Genomic DNA, 15,852 nt, shown 5'->3' on the forward strand with positions numbered 1-15,852 from the left:
GAGGGCCCCCCAAAACCCAGATCAGATATGTCTGAGTTTAAGATTAGGTTGGGGCTCAGAGGACAACTTTCCTATCAAAAATCTGTCTTCTTCGAATCACCACCAAAGATCCTCCTTGATCTTGGGAAGTGTCTTCTTGTGCCAACTGGCCTTTGGAAAGAATTGTAACAGACAGGTGTGCAACCTCCCTAAAGGCATGAACGTCTCTTTGGATGCGAGGGTCCCTAACCGGCTCATCCAACTGTTGGCCGAGCAGGATGGGCAAGAGAGGAAGCTTTGAACTTTCCGCAGGTAGTTTTGAATCCTTGGATGGGGCAGAAAGCCTTAAAATTCAGAGAATTGATTTTCATCCCCAAATAAAGTATCGATTCTGTAGGTGCTCCGTGCATTTGGATCTCAAGGGGGAGCGTAGGAACCAGTTGTCTAGATAGAGACAGACATTTATGCCTATGTGGCGGAGGACTAGCCAAGAGGGGCAAGAACATGGGTGGATACTTGGGAGGCTGTGGATAAGCCGAAGCACAGAGCTCGAAATTGGAAGACCTGTCCTGAAACACAAACCTCAAGATAGTTCCTGGACTCCGGATGTACTGGCACATGGAAGTATGCATCCTGCATATTAACTACTACAATTCAGTCTCCTTTTTGGATGGCTTGTTTCCATTCTGAACTTGGTTGTCTCGACGAAAGAGCACTGACATCCAGGACAGGCCTCCATTCTCCTGATGCTTGGGGCTAACAAATAGACAGTTATAAAATCCTTCTGTGTGTATGTCCTCGACCAATTCCACACCTTCTTCCTACATAAGGGCCAAAACTTCTTACAACAGGGCCGAAAACCTCTCTGAGCCTATCAAGGATGTTAAAGGAGGTTCCTCCATGAATGGGATGGTATAGCCCTCCTTGAGGACTTTTAGAACCCAAGGTTCCATGTTTCTGGCATTCCAATGCACCCAATAATGGAGAGGCATCACTCATACATGTGCATAAAGGACAGGATCCTCACTTACAAGGGGTGGGTCTAGCAGAAGTCTTTTTACACAGTTGTCCTGACCAGAGATTCGTGCAAGGCAAGTCCTCTGTCACTCCGAAAGGATTGTGACAGGACACTTGGTGGACTGAACTAGTAGGTCATTCCAATGTAGCCTTCAGAAGTAAGGTTTGGTCCAAAGGAGCAAAAAGAAAGAATGATCTTTGGGGGGTGTGACTCCTTTAGTGGTAAAGGAACACCACAACTTTCTCTTTTTAAGTACTCCTGTTGTAAAGATCTTGGGCGGTGTCCCTGACTGCTTCATCTGCGCACACAAGCACCCCTAGCCAATCTGTAGCAAAGGTCTCCTGAGGGGTGGCACAGTCTTCAAAGAAACTCAGTACTTATAAAACCTTGTAGATGTTCTTAATGAGATGATCACGCTCCGAAGACAAACAAAATTCTGGAAAAGGAGAATGCTGACCTTCTTGCCAAGTCTATAAGACTGGAGAAGTCCCCTTGAGAGGAGGCAGCGACTCTCAAGGAGGGAACTTCCCCAGTAGAATATGACGCTTGCCTTTGTTGTACTAAGCAAGAAGTAGGGTACAAAAAACTGCTTTACCAAGCTCCCTCTTCTCTCCTAACCAGGATCTATCTTGGCAAATTACTTCTTAGAAGAGGAGGACGGCACCATTCTGGGCAGCCCTGCAGATCCTGCAGGCTGTCGCATCATGAAGACTAAACCTAGAAACGTTGGGACAGTCAGAGAAAAGAAGTTCAGATAACAGACAAAAAAATACCTCAGGAGTGCAGAAAAATTAGAAGTCAGTTGCCCCCGTTCTAAATCTTCCGCATCTGAGGAAAACGAGGAAGTAGCAACTCCAGAGGGTCCTGTGTTGTCGGGGCAGGTTTCTGGAGAAGGCTCAAAATCCTGTCCAAACGATGTTGGATCGGAGCTAAAGACGGAGTCTCGACCACAGGAAAAGCCAAATCCATCTCTTCCAACCAAAGGGGAATCTGGCACTCGGAATGTAGTGCTGAATGCTTCTCTCCAGGCACCAAGTAAGAGGAAACACGAACCGACACAGGTGAACCTTTGGACTCCAGGTGTATGAGCGCCGGACACTTGGACAATGATTGCTCAGACACAGATTGTTTTGTAGATGCTGGGTACTCAAACACTGGATGCTTGGACACTGAACATTCGGACATCAGTATTCACACACTCGGACAATAGGTGTTCGGACAATGAGCACTAGGACACACAGCGCTCAGGCATCAGGCACTTGGGCACTGGGCACTCACACTCTGGGTGCTCAGAAACTTTCTTGGAAGAGGAGCGTTTCGGAACAACAAGCTGATGCTCAGGTGCCTGACAGGGGATCTCCTAAAACCTACAGGAGGGGAGTGAACTGTGCTCACACTTCTTAGTATGCTTACAGGACGGTGGCGAATCCTCTTTCAACGATGAACCATGCCTTTTCAGCAGCCTTGAAACTATAAAAGTGCTGATGGCACCCTTTGTACACACCAGTGTCTAAATAACAAGTCGTGGGATTGACATACAACAGGCTCATTTGAGGGGGCAACTATCTATGGGCAATCCCCACCAACCTCCCTTGTAATGACAGTTTGCTTCCCAGGGACAGGGGAGTTTAGCCAGGGACAGGGGAATTTAGCCAGGACCTTGGTCTAGGAGCTTCAGTGGGACAGAAAGCTACCTCCTCCACTGCACTTGCAATGACACTATTCACTTTGTCCATCAGGACCTTCATCTCCACTGACACTATTCACTTTGTCCATCAGGACTCTCACCACAGTCCCCTTTTCGGCAACAGTGTTTACTAATAGACTGAATTTCTGGTCTATACTTGCTTCAAGACTAGAAATGGAACGGGTTTGGAAGAATGGGAGCCGGGAATCAGAGTAGTTGGAAAAGTCGAAGGGCTGGTTTTAAGGGAAAAGGCAGTCATAAGAATAGAAGGGACAGGAAAATTTACATCAACATCAGGCAAATTAACCTGACTAGACAAAGCCCTAGCCTTGGCTCCAGCAGCCACCTTTCTCTTCCTGATACTCTGAAGTTTTCCTAAATGAGCATCTAACTTGCCACTTTCCCTGGTCCCAGTCTTTGCACTCATCACAAGAAAAAGTTGAAGAGCAAATCTGCCCTCTACACATGCAACACATAGTGTGATTATCATATTTAGCTGAAGTCAATCTTACCTAACACTAGACAAACTAGAGTCTGACATACTAGATGAAAATCCAAAGGTTACAATTGATAAAAAGTCAAAATAATGAGCTAAGCTAATATAATTAGTACTACCAAAATAACAGTACGTATACGTCACCAAAGGCAGCAAATATCACAACCATCTGGTTAAAAAAAATTTCAAGAGATACTCAACTTATTTGTTCCCACCATTATCACTATATTAGGGGTCGGTTGCCTGATGCACCTTATGCACCGCCTTCTATCAAAGGCATCCTCCACCAAACCTCTTCTCTCCAAATCTTCTTTCACTTTATCTCACCATCTAATTCTCTACCTCCCCCTTGATCTTCTTCCTCTTACAGGTTCCTCCGAAGCCCCCTTCACTCCCTCCTCATCATCCATCCTCAACACATGCCTGTACCATCTCAATAGTGACTCTCTTATCACCTCTGTAATCTTTACTAAGCCTGCCCTTCTTATTTCATCATTTTCCAATCTCTCAAGCAACGATATTCCCTTAATCCACCTCAGCATTCTCATCTGTTCTCTCAAGCTTTACTGCCTCTTTTCTTCTTAGAGCCCATGTTTCTGCTCCATATTGTACATTAACAATGGTCTTATCACTGTGTTATATATCTTGACTTTTAGCTTGATTGGCATTTTCTTATCACATACCACTCCAGCTACCTCTCTCCACTTCCCCCATGTTAAATCATTGACCGGCAGAAACAAATTGAGCTCTCCAGCTGTGTTGTACCTATTTCTCCCTGAAAGTAGGCAGGGATAGTCGTGAGCCAACTTTTGAGCGCAAGACAAATGCAAGACAAATGAGTGCCAACAAATAAGCTCCCGAAAATTGAGCGCGGTAACATTTTAGCATAAATTCAAATCAATTCGTTTGAAAAAGTAAACAATACTGTTTAACTTTTGTTTGACTATTACAATTGTTTGGTTGCTATTGTTAACATTAGCCAGTTGCACGTTTTGCAGAAACTGTGTTTATTTGTTGTTTGACTATTACAATTGTTTGGTTGCTATTGTTAACATTAGCCAGTTGCACGTTTTGCAGAAACTGTGTTTATTTGTTGTTTGACTATTACAATTGTTTGGTTGTTATCGTTAAAATTAGCCCACTGCATTTTTTAGAATCAGTATGTTTATTTGTTAAAATCAGCCCATTTAGGAAATCTTAACAGATCTTTCTTAAAGGAAAATTAGTTTTGTTTTATTTCAGTTCACAGAACTCACAAAATGGAGAAGATAACATTGTCCAAAAGCAAAGAAAATATATTGCACGAAGTGAACAGTTACAGACTAGACAGAGTACTAACTTAAGAGTGGCAAAGAGACATGGTGTTGTGTAAATGGAAAGTGCAAAGGAAGGATACATGATTTTGGGGATGAATCACATCTGCTAGTGATCACGATCATGTACCAGATCCTGAAAAGTCAGCAGCTTGCATATCAATGATGCAGCTTCGAGGAAGGGTAACAGCATCAAATGATCCACCTAGGCGAATCATTCAAGAGACCCAAATCAATTTGCATCCTGAAGTAGTTGTAGTTCTTCCTAAGTATCATCACCTTCAGCGGACAGGACAACGACAACGGAAATGCAAGGGATTGCTTTTCCCGACTCCAAGCAACATAGGGAAATAGATATAATACCTCAAGAACTTGTTTACACATATCTATGCTGGGGAAAATTTTCTTGCATAAGAAGACTCTGGTAGTGATACAACCATTACATAGATAATGAGATTGCTCCATCTTCCATTTTGTGACTATGAGAAAGCATTTCATAAAGCTTTTCTTTCTGTCTTCAGAAATGCTGTGTTTGGGTTTTTCTTCCACTTACCTCAAGCTGTTTGGACAAAAATTCAATATTTAAGTTTGACCTATTTATACTGAAGCAGGGAAGTGATATTATAAATGTATTTGAATCTTTACAAGGTGTCAATTGGCCATATGAACCCTACAATTTACAAATTCATAGGTATTTTAAGAGTTGAACAAAATCATAAATCAAATAAAGTTATCTGAATAGATACTGAGCAGAGCGAAGATGCCAAGCAAAATGTGTAGTCAATAAGGCTATACAAAAAATTGTTAGCGAATATTCTTCAAGAGATCAACTAGAATATCTTCATTCAATATCTTTTATTATTAGCCTGCAGAAGTAGAAATTTGGTTTAATAAACTGTTTTAACATGATTTTGTTTAGATATAATTTTATCTGCAACATAACAAATATAGGTTAAAACTATGAACTTCTTTATGGCGCTCAAATGTCGGTGCTGAAATGTTACTGAGCTCAATTGTCTTGCGCTCATTTGTCTTGCACACAAAAGTCGGGAAGCCAGGATAGTTACCTACACCCAAAACAAAAACCTGCTATCGGGAATTTCAAATTTTTGAGCTTCCATAAAGTAGAATGTAATTACTAGGTAAGCTACCTATATAAAATTAACCTTTTAGTCAGTGTTTCTACCAGTACCTTCTCAAATATTTTTTACAAATAATTTCCACATTAGTTTTCAAGGTCAACAGCTTGAAGGTCAATGAAAGTGATAACACTACTGTGAAACAAAGATCTCTCCTCTAAATGAAAGTGATAGCAGTACTGTGAAACAAAGAGCTCTCCTCTGAATGAAGTTAATTTTCTCACTTAACAGAATAGGTAAGGAAGCAATTTTGGACTTTTAAATTTGTCCAAATGTCAACTGTCTGAAAGTTGAGGCAACTGTAAAGAAATTAAGTGTTTCATAATAAAACATGTTAACTGAGAAAATAGATACAGTACCATTTAAGAACTAACATCAGTTAATTTGCCCATGCATAAACGAAAATACATACCTCCAATGCTCTATTCACAGATTCTTGTAAGGTGTCAATCATAAACACCTCTGTTACAGACTGTTGTTGTTTATACTGGCACCATCGCTTCAAAAGATCTGACCTGTAATCCTCCTCCACTTCACTAATAAAAGGATTTGTCCTAGTGCGCATCCTGTGTGTGGAAAAGAACAAATATGATACCAAAGATCTATAAATTTCTCAATAAACATCACATAATACATAATGACATCCATATAAAACTCCTGCACATTATTTTATATCTTACATGAAACTGTGCCCTGTGACATTTCTGTATGCGGCTCTCAAGGATTTGCCAGCATACGGAAATCACTGGTAACCAACTGGGAGGACTATTACTTTAATCTTCAAAAGCTTTTGGCTCATAAGCCAAAAGTCACTGAAGCTGCTGTCTTCAAATGAACAAAATCTTTATACATTTAAACAGATACTAATAACACCAGAATTGAAAAAGGTAAGTCCTTCTCACCTTTCTCAACCACCAAATTTCCCAGCATTAATCCAAATAATGGCCAAACAAAACCCAAGAAGGGAGTAGTTAAGTCTTTAATAAGAGTCAAAAGTAAGAACATTTTTTTTCATTTTCAGAGGCACATATCTATGCTAACAATTATATTTCCAAATAAAGCATGCCAAATCTAAAACTAAGACAAGATGGACTGATCAATAGCTGCAAAATAACTCAAGAGTGGCAGGATCCCAAATTTCTCCTAGAACTGAGAAGCTGATGAAGAATATTCCAGTAAAACAATCTTAATAAGGCTTAAAAAAAATTTTTTTTTTTGACATTTACAAAATCTCATAGACAGAAATTTGTGCATTTTTGTGTTTTCTTGACCATACATTTATTTCACTAAATATATGTAGTATGTATACTGTTAATTACACAGAGCAGTTTGGGATAATAATTAATGCAAAGAAATACTAATAAAATCATCCAGAGGCCTGCATTCACTTAGAAAAAGTATAAAGTGGCCCTTGGTTGCCAGAAGGTTATCTATGCCTATTTTACAGTGGCCCCCGGTTATATGAGTTTCACATTTCCACAGTCAACTTTGTTGCGGATTTTTGTGGAATAGATTATTCACTTTTCCATGGGGAACTTTCACTAATTTGCTGATTTTTTCTATGGACCAAATCTAAAATTACATATTACCATTTGCTTTATTTTCATAGAGCAACACTATTTACTCACTAATTACTGTATTTTTTAATATTGTGTTTACGACTAAATACTGATTTTTATGGTAAAAATGATTTACAGAATAATGTAGTCATGTATCTATTAAGCTTATTCCAGGTTCGGTCCCCATACTCTCTCTCTCTCAGGGTAATGTAAGATGTATATTTGAATTGATATTGCTGTAAAGATTTTTATGATAGAGCATATTGTGCAATACTTAAAATATTCACTAATTTTCATTTTCATTTCCAGTAAAAGCAGACTGAAAAATAAAATACAAATAATTAGTGAAAATTTTAAATATAGTACAACATGCTTTATCATAAAAAAAACTTCACAGGAATATTATTTCAAATACATCTTACATTACCCTTAAAGAGAGAGAGAGAGAGAGAGAGAGAGAGAGAGAGAGAGAGAGAGAGAGAGAGAGAGAGAGAATCATACACCTATTATGTTCATTCCAGGGCCCAACCTAAAATGAGCTTAATAGATACATAACTACATTATAAGTACAATATGCTCTATCATCCAAAAAAGTTTATATTAACCCTTAAACTCCTAATGGACGTATTTTACGTCGACATTTTTTGTCTCTTGGGTTCCGACCAGACGTAATTTACGTCGACATACAAAAGTTTTTTTTTTTTAATTCGTGGAAAAATACTTATAGCCCTACCGGCCTAAAACTTTTGAATCACGCACCTTGGGTTATGCTGGGAGTTACGGATCGAGGTGTTGTTTTGTTTAGAAGAATGACCCAAGTGCCCATGCGCGAAATGCCTTCTTCTCGCATCAGTCAGCATCAGCACCGCGTCGTCCAAGAGCGATCTTCTGTCGCAATCGAGTTTTCCTGAACTTGTGCGAGACTTTGAATATTTGTGGAGGTACAGGACATACATAGAGATGTCTCAACGACGTGTGGACCGCGAAAGGCGTGTTTTACCCGCCAGAAGGGATCTAGTAAGGCGTATCTTGGACTTGGATGCTGACGTAGGACCAACCACCCAACATGACCCTGAGCCTCAATGCCGTTCTGTGCGACCATGTGTGGATGAAAGTGGTTTAGGATCACGTGTGTCTCGTGTGCCTTTAGTAACCCCTAGGAAGCATCGGGGCATCCTTAGGGGCATTCATAGGAATTTGGGAGGCCTCCAACCAAGGGACATAGAAGAGTACTTATCGGAGCTTGATTGGGAATATGTCGCAAGTCCTCATTTTGATGACGGATGGTCATCGAGTGATGAGGACATCAGTCCCGATGTCAGTGAGGACGAATATATGCCCCCAATGTCCGTTCGAGGCTCACATCCCAAAAGTGAGCTTGAATTTAGCGGTTTTAGCGCATATGAGGGGGAATCTGAGGAGGGGGAGGATGAGGATATGCATCATAACCCTGGAAATAACGTCTATTGACAAGCGTCGTAACCTCGGAACGTCGTAAGCCGACACCGTCGTAACCCGGGGACTGCCTGTATATATATATATATATATTTCTGGGCTCAGTTCGTGTCGCTGCGCGAAATATCCCTTTAATCCATTATTTCTAAGGTAAATGCACTAACACATACCAGAGAATAAATAAAATAAAGAAAAGGTCAGTACTACTGACTCGCTCACCTCCAAGAGGGTGTCGGTATGAACACTAGGGCGAGTGAGACCACTACCACGAACCACTTACCAATAGAAATCTCCTACTACAAAACCCCCACAAGAGGGGAGCCGACCCACAGAGTGGGCAGCAACTACTACTACTCCATCCCATGCTGCCGATTGCTGCGCCTCTGGTGGCCTTCCTTTTAAGTTAGCGCACTGTGTACACACGTACCTTTTTTGCTCTTGTGTTTTTTGTGCCCCTTACAAGGATTTTACTAGATATGGAGCGTTCAGCCATCGCAGCAGCTAAGTAAGTAATCCGTTAATGTTTCTATTTTTGGTTTTTTCCAGCTTTTTGAGTCAGTATTTTGCGTTTTTTAGGTATAAATACTGGGCTCTTGGTCGGAAGCATGGCGGCATTGTTTTCTGCCTCGTGGCGGGTTCGTTCTTGGTCTTCCATACCTAGAATCTTCCCTTGTTACTTTACGCTCTATTGCTAGTTATCTATATTATGTTAGGGGTCCAGCCTACTTGGTTTATGTCATGCATGCATGTCTTCTTTACCTTGCGTATGCATCTTCCATCCAGACCCTAGCCACAGCTCTTAGTATCGGCCCCGGCTAGCTTTGAGTGGTAGACTTTCTTTCGGGTTAGTCGTACACTCCTGGATTTTTTCTCCTACTGATTTACTTCTTACTTATTTTAATTTAATTTTAGTAATTATGTATTTTAGGTTAGCCTACGGCGTCTGGCATATTACGTAGCCTAGGTCCTGTATTTCATGGTCCCCACCAGAGTTTATTGCTTCCTCTCATCAGTTCGGTTGCTTCTCTATAGCATCTCACTGATTAGTTGGTTGCTTTAACCTAGGCTATGTTTTTTGATGTGTTTTCTTATGTTGCCGCTCCGTGGTCACCATGTGATCGCGAAGCAGCCAGGCGCCCCGTCCAGTCACCCTTACCCTCCTCCCGCTCTACCATAGAGCCGGGGGGAGGGAGGTCTGTCCTCGCTCGCTCCACATACCCCGTGCCCTGTCTCCCTCTCTCCCTAGGCGGAGGGAGTTGGAAGGGAGGCTGGACAGACCCAGGACTGGACTTGACCGTTCTCTTGCTTCATGGTGCGCTGGGTGACTAGGTAGGGGGGATTGGCCTTCCCCCTCCGTTGTTACTCCGTTGCCACCTTGCCCCGTTGTTTGCTCGAGTCTGTTTCGCCCTCTCGCTCACCTTCCCGGATTGTTGGTGCTTTTTATCTTACCGGAGCTCCGTTCAATCACGTGGAAGGTTGCTAGTTCACCCTTGCGGGCGGACATCAGGCGTACAGTTGGTCTTTTCTAACCCATTCCCGTCTCGCTGATATCGCGGACACGAACACCGCCACCGCCGCACCGCCGGAATTATTACCGGTACATTAGCTGCTTATTAGGCTTTTAAGTGTTTTTGTGGTTTATTTTAAAGGCTATCATTAAGTTTAATTTAAGCTAGCTTAAGCCGAGTCCCTCCCTTACCCACGTTGTCACACCGGACCTTTCCGGGGTTATAGCCTATTCAGGCGGTAAGGGAGGGGTTATGCCCAAAATTTTTTCGCGCTCCGGCATGCAGCGGAGTTCTATTAGCCTATTAGCCTGTAAGTGATGTCTTTTAGGGTATCATGTATCTTTCACTTACAGACCACCAACTGTGAGCATCCAGGATGCAACGCCATGCTCCAGGACCCTGTGGACATGAAGTCTGCAGGTCCCACGCTCCATGCGCGGACTCCGCACGGGAATCTGCAGGTTCTGTTCCACGAAACCTGCCACCATATGTTACGATCTCGTTGAGTCAGTTCTTAGACGGGGTAAGTATTCCCAATCCGTTCGGTAATTCCAATAGAGTGTTTTAGATCTTAAGTTTAATTTTAATCTTTTATTTTAAGCTTAAGCTCTTTTTTATATTGGATGGTACATCCCCTATGTCTTTAGACTAAGCCTATTATTACTTAAGTTTTAATCTTAAGTTTAAACTTAAAACTAATGAACGCCCTCTCTTCCAGGCTCCCGCCGTTAGAGATACCGCTCTGGCAACCCTGAGGGCTTGGGTGGTCGGCGGATTCGGGGAAGAACGCCGCCAAGGGACAGCCCTACATTCTAGAGAAGAGGTTGGCTGTCCTAATCTTCCCCGGCGGCAAGTCGACGGGTTACGTCGACCCGGCAGAGGCAGCCCCGACTATGGCGGCGATTCATCAACAGCTCGCCGCTTCGATAAAGGAACCAGGCCAAGATATCTCGTCGGACGTCGCGACACTTGATTTGAATATAGAGCCCATGGTAGGTGTTGACGACCTGTTGGTCGAGGTAGGTACGTTGGACGCCCAAGGGCTTCCCTTGGGTGCCAACTGGGTCTTCTACTCCTGCTAATTCTCCAGCTTCCTTCCAAGGCTTTACAGGAGCTGAGCTCCTTTATACTTCACCCGACGCTTCAGTAAGACCTAAGGTCAAGGGCCAGAAGGTTGTAAAAACCCTCAAAAAGACGTCGCGTCGTCCAAAAAGACTTCGTCGGCGTCAATGTCTCGTAAAGTCTCGGCTGCAAACCCCGGAGCAGAGAGGTCTAGAGCTTCTGTTTCAAGCTCCAAATCCTCAAAGAGCAGGTCTTCCAAGGAGAGGCCACGTACTCCGGCTGAGCCAGCAGTTTTCTCCTCTCCCCATGGTACCTGTTCCAAGTTACCCATCCACCTCCGCAGCAAGCTCCGGTTTTGGATCCCAATGCTGGACTGTTGCAACACATGGGAGACTTGGTCGGCTCTCTGGAGGAGCAGCATGGAGCAGATGTTCTCCACGGTTGTCCGACAGGATTTCGTCTCAGGACAACATCATCGCCGGACTTAATCAGGCCCCTCTAGCTACTCCCCCAGCTTTCGGCACCGGACTAGCTCAGCTCCCACCTCATGACTCTCTGCCTCCGTTCTCTATGAATAAACCCCTGGAGGGTGGCGTCATACGCCCCTTTCCAGGACGGTCTTATTTCCATTCCGGAGTGTGGTACTCGAAGGATTGAGGACTTCGAGTTCTACCCGGAGGGTCTCCAACCACCGTTCATTGGCTACGCCAGACTCACTGACGCCAGCCATGACTAGAGATGACAAAGTCCCTATGGACAGTCCTCTACTCACGTGACCAGGCTCAAAGAGAATGGCTCAGGTGTTTAGAGGATATGGATTGTTCAAATACGAGAATTCAAGCCTTCAAGAGTCCCTTCACCATTTTTACGATGGAGGAGGGAACTCTCTTCCCTTCTCAGCAAAATAGCGCAAACACGGTCACTATTTCCAGCGGCCCAGCAACAGTCGTTGCCACAGCTAAGGGAAGCAGACCCCACATCTCCTTTGCTCCCTTCACTCGCAGAATTGTGGGAAGATTTGCCCAACACCTTTTCGGCGGGCAAACTCAAGCCAGACTGTGCTATGGATCAGTTTGGTGAGAAGCTGCCTAGGCTTCCGGACAGCCTCATTCAAGCTGAATTTGAGGCCAAGACTAGGCTAGCCAGGTCCATTAATACCATGGCAATCGACGGAAGTAGCGACTATTTCTTACGGTTCTGAGCCGCTCTTCAAGCTTCTCACCAAGTCACTGACGCAAACAGTCCTGTCTGACATGTTTGAGTTCGCTACAGCCAGAACTAACTGCCGGAAACATGTCCTCCAGGAAGCAACTATTCGTCATGAGCCGAATAAGTTGCTTTCATCCAACATCTGGGGGGCAGACCTCTTTCCTGATTCAATGGTAAAGGAGGTACCAGGCGGAAGCGGACAAGGCTTAACCAAAGCCTTAAGGATCGTTGGGGTCTCACTGCAAAGAGACGCCAAGACCAATCAGCAAGAGGTAAGTCTCAGCGGAAACTGAAACGTTATCAGCCTTACCAGAAAAAGCAACAACGCTTCACCCAGGCCTGTTTCAGCTGTTCCGTTGGTACAATCAACCCAACCCTCTACTTCTAAGGCTCAATCACAGCCCATCTACGTGATTTCCCCCCAGCCTCAACCTTCCACCTCCTACGCTGTCTCCCCAGCCTTCAACCAAGTGTTCGAAGGCTAGGCCTTTCAGCAATACGACCGCTTTGGCAGGGGAGGCAGAGGTAGGGGATCCTTTCGTCAGAGAGGATCAGGAAGGTCTCTCAACAGGGGAAAACACTTCCGGGGAGGCCGCGGAGGTCACTCAACCCAGCAGCAGTGAGAGCTCGAAGGTAAGGAGGGAGGCTGTTTCTCTTCCTGGCACCGGTGGGGATTCAGCAAGTGGGCACAGAGTATTGTGTCGAAAGGCCTGGGTTGGAGTTGGGTTGCGAATCCCCCTCCATCCAGACCTTTCCTTCAACTTCCATCAAAAGAAATGACGGAGTATGCGGAGGACCTCCTTCAGAAAGGAGCAATAGCGAGAGTTCAAAACAGATTAAAATTTCAAGTCGCTTATTCAGCGTTCCAAAGAAAGGCTCACAAAAAAGAAGGGTAATCTTAGACTTGTCCCGCTTAAACTAAACTTGGCCATTCGCTGCGACAAGTTCAAAATGCTGACCATCTCGCAGGTGCGGACCTTACTTCCCCGTGGGGCCGTCACCACCTCTATCGATCTTACAGACGCATACTATCATATCCTATTGCAAGACACTTTCGCCCTTATCTGGGCTTCAAGATAGGAGATCAAAGCATTCTCCTTCAAGGTAGTTCCCTTCGGTCTGAACGTGGCACCCAGGGTGTTCACGAAGTTGGCGGAAAGTAGTCGTCCAACAACTGAGGTCTCAGGGGATAATGGTAGTAGCGTATCTTGACGATTGGTTGATTTGGGCTCCAAACAGTTGAGGGAATGTTCACAAAGCCACACTGAAAGTAATCCAGTTCCTAGAGTATCTGGGGTTCAAGATAAACAGGACAAAATCAAGACTCACTCCGGAGTCCAACTTTCAGTGGCTGGGCATTCAATGGAATCTATCCTCCCATACTCTGTCGATTCCATCAGCCAAGAGAAAGGAAATAGCGAAGTCAGTAAAGCAATTTCTAGAACACAAATTTGCTTCAGGAGAAGCCAGAAAGAATCCTGGGTTCCCTCCAATTTGCCTCAGTGACAAACATCTTGATGAAAGCCAAACTGAAAGACCTAACCAGAATCTGGCGCTCACGAGCAAATGTCAGATCCAGGGACAAGTTGTCATCAGTCCCACAGATTCTACGGAATCGTCTACGCCCTTGGGCAAAAGTCAGAACCTGTCAATATCAGTACCCCTTCAGTTTTCCTCCTCCGGGGATTACCATCCACACAGACGCTTCATTAAGCGGCTGGGGAGGATATTCTCAGTTCAAGAAGGTTCAAGGAACCTGGTCACCCCAGTTCCGCCGGCTTCACATAAACGTACTAGAAGCGATGGCAGTGTTCTTGACTCTGAAAAGGTTACGTCCGCCAAAGAACTCCCACATAAAGCTAGTTCTGGACAGCGCAGTGGTAGTCCATTGCGCAAACAGGGGAGGCTCCAAGTCACGACATCTGAATCATGTCATGGTAGCCATCTTCTCCCTGGCGGACAAGTTCAGTTGGCACCTCTCCTCCACCCATATAGCTGGAGTGAGAAACGTCATAGCAGATGCTCTATCCCGCTCAGTTCCTCTGGAGTCGGAAAATGGTCACTGGACAAACAGTTCGTTCCAATGGATTCTCCGGAGGGTTTCAGGTCTACAAGTAGATCTATTTCACATCTCAAGCGAACCACAAACTCCCGTGTTATGTGGCCCCCAACCTGGACCCTCTGGCCTATGCCACGGACGCCCTGTCCATAGATTGGAACAACTGGGAGAAGATTTATGTCTTTCCTCCAGTGAATCTTCTCCTGAAGGTACTGAACAAACTCAGGACGTTCAAGGGTCAAGTAGCTCTAGTAGCCCCCAGACTGGTCGAAGAGCAATTGGTACCCTCTGATTCTGGAACTGGGTCTTCGTCCTCTTCGAATTCCCAATCCCAGGCTCTCCAGTCAGTACAAACGAAGACTGTGTTCGCTTCCTCAGGAATTCTCAAAACCCTAACTTTATGGACTTCATGAAGTTTGCGGCTAAAAATGATGCAGATATTGATCCACGAAATATTCTTTTCTTGGAATCTGATAAAAAGAGATTCAACTTTGAGACAGTATGATGCTGCAGTCAAAAAGTTGGCAACCTTCCTGAGAGAATCAGATATTAGAATCATGACAATCAATTCAGCTATATCCTTTTTCAGATCTTTATTTGAAAAAGGCTTAGCAGCTAGCACTATTACGACAAACCAAGTCAGCCTTGAAAGAAGATTTTTTCAACTCGGGTTCAACATAGACTTGACAGACTCTTTACTTCTCGTCTATTCCCAAGGCTTGTGCTAGACTTAGACCTTCAGTGAGGCCTACGTCAGTATCGTGGGTTCTTGAATGATGTTCTAAAGCTGGCTTTCAGAAACAGGACAATACGACATGTTCATTTATAATGCTCTTAAGAAAAACTCTATTTTTGTTATAAGCTTGGCTTCAGGAGCTAGAATTTCAGAACTGTCGGCGTTATCCAGAGATCCGAATCATATAGAATTCTCCACAGGGGAAGTTCTCACTTTCTCCGGAACGTAGCTTTCTTTTTTAGCAAAGAATGAGGATCCTTTTGATGAGGTGGGAACCGTGGAAGGTTTTATACCCCTTCCACAAGATGTTTCTCTTTGTCCAGTATCGACCTTACGAGGCCTTTCTGTCCAGGACATCCTCATCCTCGTCGGGTCCTCTCTTTCAAGAGAGAAAAAGGTGGTACTTTATCTATTAAAGGTATCAGGCAACAGATCCTGTACTTTATTAAGCAAGCCAACCCTGATTCCTTCCCTAAAGCTCATGATGTCAGGGCAGTTGCCACCTCAATTAACTATTTCCAACACATGAATTTTGATGATTTAAAAAAGTATACTGGATGGAAATCGCCGACAGTATTTAAGCGTCATTACTTAAAGTCCTTGGAAGCTCTGAAATTTTCAGCAGTTGCGGC

At 44.0% G+C, this 15,852-nt stretch overlaps 1 protein-coding gene across 1 annotated transcript in view; it reads right to left on the reverse strand.

Annotated features, from left to right (window-relative positions):
• The window catches only part of LOC135195888 (large ribosomal subunit protein mL40-like), a 190,584-nt gene that overhangs the window by 66,140 nt on the left and 108,592 nt on the right, over positions 1–15,852 (reverse strand). The window contains exon 4 of the mRNA XM_064222395.1: positions 6,045–6,198. Coding sequence (XP_064078465.1) covers positions 6,045–6,198 — 154 coding nt within the window. The remainder of the gene's footprint in view (positions 1–6,044; positions 6,199–15,852) is intronic.

This window comes from Macrobrachium nipponense, chromosome 17, assembly GCF_015104395.2.
Source record: "Macrobrachium nipponense isolate FS-2020 chromosome 17, ASM1510439v2, whole genome shotgun sequence".
Classification (NCBI taxonomy): Eukaryota; Metazoa; Arthropoda; class Malacostraca; order Decapoda; family Palaemonidae; genus Macrobrachium; species Macrobrachium nipponense.